The sequence below is a fragment of the Ranitomeya variabilis genome, chromosome 1 (genome assembly GCF_051348905.1).
Source record: "Ranitomeya variabilis isolate aRanVar5 chromosome 1, aRanVar5.hap1, whole genome shotgun sequence".
Classification (NCBI taxonomy): Eukaryota; Metazoa; Chordata; class Amphibia; order Anura; family Dendrobatidae; genus Ranitomeya; species Ranitomeya variabilis.
The window spans coordinates 638,841,899-638,850,701 of NC_135232.1; the positions used below are offsets into that span (position 1 = coordinate 638,841,899).

General features: G+C 42.3%; 1 protein-coding gene across 1 annotated transcript in view; it reads left to right on the forward strand.

Moving 5' to 3' along the window:
* Nucleotides 1-8,375, forward strand: part of ARHGAP5 (Rho GTPase activating protein 5) — an 85,995-nt gene extending 77,620 nt beyond the window's left edge. Inside the window, exons 6-7 of the mRNA XM_077261087.1 lie at nucleotides 3,539-3,644; nucleotides 7,454-8,375. Of these exons, the coding sequence (XP_077117202.1) occupies nucleotides 3,539-3,644; nucleotides 7,454-7,787 (440 nt within the window). The 3' untranslated portion in view covers nucleotides 7,788-8,375. The remainder of the gene's footprint in view (nucleotides 1-3,538; nucleotides 3,645-7,453) is intronic.
* The last annotated feature ends 428 nt before the right edge of the window (nucleotides 8,376-8,803 follow it).

Below are 8,803 nucleotides of genomic sequence, written 5' to 3' on the forward strand. Positions count from 1 at the left end.
TTCACTTTTTCCCCATTATGTAGATAGGAGCAAAATTGTTTGGTGAATTGGAACGCGCGGGGTTAAAATTTCACCTCACAACATAGCCTATGACGCTCTCGGGGTCCAGACGTGTGACTGTGCAAAATTTTGTGGCTGTAGCTGCGACGGTACAGATGCCAATCCCGGACATACACACATACATACATACACACATTCAGCTTTATATATTAGATATACCTGTATGTAATCTCCTGTATATAGTATATACCTGTGTGTCATCTCACCTATATATAGTATATATCTGTGTGTCATCTCCTGTATATAGTATATACCTGTATGTCATCTCCTCCTATACATAGCATATACCTGTGTCATCTCCTCCTGTATATACTATATACCTGTAGGTAATCTGCTCCTGTATATAGTATATACCTGTGTGTCATCTCCTCCTGTATATAGTATATACCTGTATGTCATCTCCTCCTGTATGTAGTATGTACCTGTATGTCATCTCCTCCTCTATATAGTATATACCTGTGTGTCATCTCTCCTGTATATAGTATATATCTGTGTGTCATCTCCTCCTGTATATAGTATATACCTGTGTGTCATCTCCCCTGTAAATAGTATATACCTGTGTGTCATCTCCTGTATATAGTATATAGCTGTATGCCATCTCCTCCTGTATTAGCCCTCGTTCACACGTTATTTGGTCAGTATTTTTACCTCAGTATTTGTAAGCTAAAATGGCAGCCTGATAAATCCCCAGCCAACAGTAAGCCCACCCCCTGGCAGTATATATTAGCTCACACATACACATAATAGACTGGTCATGTGACTGACAGCTGCCGGATTCCTATATGGTACATTTGTTGCTCTTGTAGTTTGTCTGCTTATTAATCAGATTTTTATTTTTGAAGGATACCAGACTTGTGTGTGTTTTAGGGCGAGTTTCGTGTGTCAAGTTGTGTGTGTTGAGTTGCGTGTGGCGACATGCATGTAGGGACTTTTGTGAGATGAGTTTTGTGTGGCGACATGCGTGTAGCAACTTTTTGTGTGTCGAGTTGCATGTGACAGGTTAGTGTAGCAAGTTGTGTGCAGCAAGTTTTGCGCATGGCGAGTTTTGCGCGTGGCGAGTTTTATGTGTGGTGCCTTTTGAGTATGTGCAAGTTTTGTGTGAGGCAACTTTTGCATGTGTTGCAACTTTTGTGCATGTGGCAATTTTTCTGCGTGTGGCAATTTTTCTGCGTGTGCAAGTTTTGCGTGTGGCGAGTTTTGCACGTGTGGCGAGTTTTGCATGTGGAGAGTTTTGCGCGTGGCGAGTTTTGAGCGGCGACTTTTGTGTTTCTACTTTTATGTGGCGAGGTTGGTGTATGTGTGGTGAAATGTGCACTGAGGGTGGTATATGTGTTCGAGCACGTGGTAGTGTGTGGCGCATTTTGTGTGTGTGTTCATATCCCCGTGGTGGTGTGATTATCCCATGTTGGGGCCCCACCTTAGCAACTGTACAGTATATACTCTTTGGTGCCATCGCTGTCATTCTTTAAGTCCCCCTTGTTCACATCTGGCAGCTGTTAATTTGCCTCCAACACTTTTCCTTTCATTTTTTCCCCATTATGTAGATAGGGGCAAAATTGTTTGGTGACTTGGAAAGCGCGGGGTTAAAATTTCACCTCACAATATAGCTTTGACGCTCTCAGGGTCCAGACGTGTGACTGTGCAAAATTTTGTGCCTGTAGCTGCGACGCCTCCAACACTTTTCCTTTCACTTTTTCCCCATTATGTAGATAGGGGCAAAATTGTTTGGTGAATTGGAAAGCGCGGGGTTAAAATTTCACCTCACAACATAGCCTATGACGCTCTCGGGGTCCAGACGTGTGACTGTGCAAAATTTTGTGGCTGTAGCTGCTACGGTTCAGATGCCAATCCCGGACATACATACATACATACATACATACACACACACACACATTCAGCTTTATATATTAGATTAATGATTGACATGCACCATTTGTTACTCTTGTAATACTCCAGACGTGATGATACATTGTAATTAATGTTCTTTATGTTATGATTGATAATAATGGACACAAATGCAAATGTGTGTATTGTATGATTTATTTTGCAATTAATAAACGAATTTAAAAAAAAAAACAAAAAACATTCCTTCCAACTCCTATCCTGGAAAAGACATGTAGTCCACATCTAGTGTTATATCATCCCATGTTGACAAGGGAATCTGTCAGCAGACATTTGCTATGTAATCCAAGAAAAGAATAATATATGGCTAGAAATCCTGATTCCAGTGATGTCACTTACTGGGCTGCTCGGTGCAGTTTTGGTAGAATCAATGTTTTGTCTGCTGAAGAGGTAGCAGTTCTCTGAATGCGGAGCTCTGTATAACCCCGCCCATACCACTGATTGGCAGCTTCCTGTGTGCACTGTAAGCAAGCTACCAATCAGTAGTCGGGGCAAGGATACACAGATTATCCTGACTGTTGTGCACATGAGACTTAAGGTCCTTCACACTGAACAACTTAACAACGATAACGATAGCGATCCGTGACGTTGCAGCGTCCTGGATAGCGATCTCGTTGTGTTTGACACGCAGCAGCGATCTGGATCCTGCTGTGACATCGCTGGTCGGCGCTAGAAGGCCAGCACCTTATTTCGTCGCTGGATCACCCGCTGACATCGCTGAGTCGGCGTGTGTGACGCTGATTCAGCCATGTCTTCACTGGTAACCAGGGTAAACATCGAGTTACTAAGCGCAGGGCCGCGCTTAGTAACCCGATATTTACCCTGGTTACCATTGTAAATGTAAAAAAAACCAAACACTACATACTTACATTCCAGTGTACACAGTGTAGGGAAGCGGATGCCGGGGGACGCGACAGACACCGGAATGTAAGTATGTAGTGTTTGTTTTTTTTTACATTTACACTGGTAACCAGGGTAAACATCGGGTTACTAAGCGTGGCCCTGCGCTTAGTAACCTGATGTTTACCCTGGTTACCCGGGGACTTCGGCATCGTTGGTCGCTGGAGAGCCGTCTGTATGACAGCTCTCCAGCGACCACACAACGACGAAACAGCGACGCTGCAGCGATCGGCATCGTTGTCTATATCGCTGCAGCGTCGCTTAATGTGACGGTACCTTTAGTCCAGCAGTGATAATCTCCTGCTGATAAAACACGTGTTGTATTGAAACTTCAGCACACAGTTTAGTGACACGGCTGGAATCAGGCTATTTTTCTCCATTATGCTACTCAGATTTAATAGAAAAAACCTGTTGACAGATTCCTTTTAAAATGAGTGACTGGCGTAAATGGTTGTGAACTCTATGGAGTCCGTCAGCTGTATATTTAGCTGATAATAAACAAAAGTTAGAATATAAATGTCCAGGATTCTCTTTGACTAAAGAGTGAGTGAATACAGTTTGTTTTTTTTTTTCGATAACTTTACAAAAGAAAAGTAGATTGTAATATCTTGTAAGTCATGACTGTGAAGTGTAAACTTGGTCTCAGAAAACTTGTTTGTGTTTTTTTCACCTCCAGAAATCCCGGACAGGATAGACAGGCTTCATGCTTTGAAGACAATTTTACGGAATTTTCCTTCTGTCAATTATGAAGTCTTAAAATACATCATATCCCATTTGAACAGGTGAGTTTGCAAATAGTAACGAATAGCACTGGAATCCTCCCACTTTTCAGCTTAGTTCCTTAGTTGCTTAAATTCCAAGTGCATGTACACTCATAAGAAAAACGAAGTACACCCATTTTTTTTTTATTTCTAAAGATTTATACAGCTCTGGCAAAAATTAAGAGACCACTACAAAATGTTCAGTTTGTCTGATTTTCTCTTTATAGGTCTATTTTTGAGTAAAATGTAAATTGTTCTTTCTTTTAGTCTATAAACTTCTGACAACAAGTCTCAGAATTTCCAAGCAATAAATTTTGTATTTTTTTTTTTCTGCCAAAGAAAAATGGTAAAACAAAAAAAAACCCAGTGCTTTCAGACCCCAAATAATACAAAGAACACAAGTTCATAATCTTTTAGAAAGAACAATACTAATATTTTAACTCAGGAAGAGTTCAGAAATCAATATTTTGTGGAATAACCATGAATTTTAATCACAGCTTTCATGCGTCTTGGCATGCTTCCCACCAGTCTTTCACACTGCTCCTGGTGCAAAAATGTAAGCAGTTCTTCTGTGTTTGATGGCTTGTGACTATCCATCTTCCTCTGGATTACATTCCAGAGGTTTTCAATGGGGTTCAGGTCTGGAGATTGGGCTGCCCATTACAGGGTTTTGATGTGGTGGTCTCTTAGTTTTTGCCAGAGCTGTATATTGGGACATATTAAAGAAACATCTGCAATGTTAGATGAACAGCATCACGTGACAAATTACACAGTGTTATTATTGTACAAAGACCCGATCAAAACACAGCAGTAGTTTGTGAAACAATTAAGTACACCCCATGAATCACAAGCTAGTAAAACAGCCTTTAGCAGCAGTACTTTATCAATCTCTCACATCGTTCTGGAGGGTTTTTGGCCACTCTTCTTTACAATGTTGCTCAAGTTCATTGCTGTTTGTGGGCATTTGTTGATGTAGAGTTCTCTTAAAAGGGACCTTTTACCAAATTTTCCATGTTGAATTGGACACTGGATGTAAAAATGGCTGCCTAGAGGAATAAAATGTGGGGTTTTTTGTCTTTGTTTTTTTTTTTTTTAAAGTCCCATCTGGGTGTTATCAGTTTTCACCCTGGTCATGTACAGGGAAAAGTACATGGCTCCAGTGAAAACTGTCTGTTAACACCCACTTAAAATAAAAAAAAAAACCACATTTTATTCTGCTATGCAGCCACATTTATGTTCGGAGTCCAATTCAAGGTGAAAAATTTGGTGAAAAGTCCTCTTTTAAAGGGTATATCTGGAACTTTACGAAAAATGTACTTAAGCATTAGCAGGCAGGTAATTGCAGCTTATTCCTTGTTGTGCCTGTCACCGTTCTTACACGACAGTGTGGTCACTGACTGCTCCTGCCGGGGATTCCGAAGCCTCTCGTGACGTCCCGTCTACAGAACAGAGGCATTACCTGCCTGTTAGTGCTTATGTACATTTTGTTTTTATTTTGTAAAGCCCTGGATATCCCCTTTAATCTGCCACCACAGAGTTTTAACTGGCTTGTGGTTGTTTGTTTGTTTTGTTTTTTTTTATTAAAGTGAAAACTATAGATTTTTAAAACGGACAATGCAAACCTCCACCATCCCTGTACAAAAAAAAAAGTCCCCACATACAGAACATATACCGTATATACTTGTGTATAAGCCGAAATTTTCAGCACACATACCAGGACAGCAACGGGGGAGCCATTCATACCAGAACAGGGCAGGGGAGCTACGCATACCAGGACAGCGACTGGGGGAGCCACGCATACCACGACAGCGACGGGGGGAGCCACACAGGACAGGACAGGACGGGAGAGCCATGCATACCAGGATAAGGGATGAGGGGACAATGCATAGCCGGCTTATACTCGAGTCAAGTAAGCTTGTCTAGTTTTCCATGGCAAAATAAGGTGCCTCAGCTTATACTCTGGTCGGCTTATACTCTGGTCGGCTTATACTCGGGTCGGCTTATACTCTAGTATATACAGTATTTTAACCTGCACCACTATGGTAGGAATAGTACAGCATACAGTGGAAAGAAAAGTTTGCGTAATATATAAAGGAAATAGGACAATAAAACAAATGATAAATAGGTAGCTAAACCACCACAAACCCCAAAAGAGACAGAGGACCGCCATACTGCCTTAGTCTACGTTCACATTTGCGGTCTGCGCCGCAGTGTCGGGCGTCGCCGCATGCGTCATGCGCCCCTATATTTAACATGGGGGAGCATGGACATGCGTTGCACTTGCGTTTTGCGCCGCATGCGTCACTGCGGCGCACGCATCCGGGCGCAGAGGACGCAGCAAGTTGCATTTTTGCTACGTCCAAAATCAATCAAAAAAAGGACGCATGTGGCGCAAAACGCAGCGTTGTGCATGCGTTTTGCTGCGTTTTTGTTTGCGCTGTGCGTTGCGTCGCCGACGCTGCGGCGCACAACGCAAATGTGAACGTAGCCTAACACCTTCCTCTCTTGCTTGTGCTATTTACATACCACCTATCCCTTTCCATCTGCTACAACATATCCTGACATCCTCTAGTCCTTGTGTATTGGCTCTGACACTTGCATGTATAGCACGTAACAGTTGAGGTCAGTGATTGTCTGCAGCAGTAATGTGAACGATTGACTGGACGTTATCAGTAGGGACAGTCAAAACCACAGTGGTTGAGCATCCATCGGCTGAGTGATGCGTATTTTTGTACTTTATAAGAATCCTCACTCTTCTGCAACTTTTCTAAGATCTGGGTAAACTGCTCCAATATCCCCTACCATAAGAGACCAGTTCCTCGGTTCCGCAGTGTTCAGTAAGATGTGAAATGCCTGCACCGGACGTGACTATGCTCCATGCACAATTCAAGGAGTACAAACAGGTTTTCAAATAACGACAAATGTGATTTGTGACACACCCCTGTAAACACGGTGACACAACTGTCCTGTCTGAATGGTAAATCACATTCATGACTAGTAAAGCTTGCTACACTTAGCCCAGTGACATAATCATGCAAAGTGGAGAGGAACTTTTCCAGACACTTAGTCATGTGATTAGCTGTATTGGAAATTGCGAAAGCCTCTGTGAACTTAGCTAAAAAGGTGGTCCAACTTGAGGGGTGTTCTTTTAATGTTTAACAGCCTTCGGCTCAATCCCGAGCCATGGTGACTTGATGGATGAACGTTCTGTAGGAAGATTGATCTTGTGCAAGCCTAGATAGGTCCACCAGGGTCTTCTCTGACGTTATCTTGATAGTATCAGGCCATCGGGTTGCTGGTGGTCTTCTTGTTCCTTCTATTCTTCCAACCACGATGTCCTTCTCCCGTGATCGTTCTCTCCTTGTATCTAAAGTAGGCAAGTTGTAGCTGGGTGATCCTTGCTTCGAGTGACATGTCTGGCTTGGCTTGATTTTTGTTCTTCTGGCCATCCACAGTATTGATAAGGTCCTTCTCCAGCGCCATTTCGAAGACATCGATTCTTCTTCTCTTTTCTTTATCGTCCCAAGTTTTGCATCCATATAGCCTCTATGTATTTTTATATACCGTGCCACCACAGTACCCAAGGGGTTAACCATCCAGGTTTGGTGCTCGCTCTGATCCCAGTCACCAAAACGGGAGGCTTGCTGTATAATCTAACCGGTCTGTCACTGCCGACGGCGCACATAATCCTCTCCGCATTGTCAGTGTGCAGTCAACATGTGTCAATTTGTCGCTTTCCTCCAATATGTACTTCACTCAGCAGGTAAAGAATATATTTAAAAAAATACAATAAACTATGATTTAATGATGTCTCTCTTTTATAATTTTAGGGTTAGCCAACACAGCAAGACAAACCTGATGACTGCAGATAACCTTTCCATTTGCTTCTGGCCAACGCTGATGCGCCCGGATTTTGAGAACAAGGAATTTTTCTCCACCACTAAGAACCACCAATCCGTCATAGAAAACTTCATTCAGCAGTGCCAGTTTTTCTTCTACGAGGGCGAAATTGTCGACTCTCCAAGCGTCACCAGCTCTCCTTCAGCACAGCACTCCAGTCCGGGTCAGCTCGCACCACCTTTAGTCCCTCTGCAGTTACCTCCTCCTCTTCAGCCACAGCTACTACAGCCCGCACTGCAAGCCGATCCCCTGGGGATCATATAACAGGGCGCACAGCTTTGTACTGGTTTATTTAATATCCCCAGGTCCTTACTGGAAAACAGTGATACAGGAAATAAAACTAACTTCACCTGTAGTAAAACCCTAATGACTCAGACGCATCTGACTACTTTTAGTTCTCAACCTTTTGTTTGTATTTTTTTAAACCCTTTGGAACGTGTAGAAAGAGATGGATCGGTGGCAGGCCTTGTTTGTGAATTTTGCTGCTGCATGGAACTTCTATATAAATACTATCCACTTCTTCAGGTGTCACAAAGATACTTCTAGAAGAGAAGATTAAACACAGAATAAACAAAACGGTCCTTTTCTATAGAAAAATCTAATTAAATTTACAGAAATAAATCATTTATGAAGCATTAGAGCTTTCACAGCCCGTCTGAAGGCTGAGATTTATTGTGGTGTGCAGACGTGGGCATGTGTGGGTGCGTGTGGGAGCCTGGCAGTGGGGTGGGTTATGGATTCTTTGTTGGCGGTGCTTGGAATGGAGCTTATCTTGTAAATGATACAAAGTAATAATTGTATGTACATATATAAATGTTTACATATTTGAGGAATAAACATCCATCCATTGAAGCAATGTTTTGGTCTACATCATGGAGCGCGGCTGCATGAACGGTTGCGTTCCATAATTGGGCGCCATTGATATTTTAATGTGCAGTTTTCGGTAAAATCTTTTTTTTTTTTCCAACCCCCCCCCAAAAAAAATCAAATTGCACCAGGATAGAATCCTTATGTGCAATAAGGCTGGATTCACGTGTCTGACATTGATGGTCTGAAATGTCCAGAGGTCACACGTTCCGAATTGAACTCAAGAACCTCATATACCTATGGAGCTCTTGAGATTGGTTCTGTTTTTGGACGCCTAAAACCAAAGTCTTTTTCTTCTACTTCTTTTCCCAGAATTATCAATATCTCAATGTTGAAGACCCTGCAGCCGGGTTGGCGTTCTCTAATTGCAATCTACTTTATCATATCAATATATGGAATTTACTTAGTGGAAA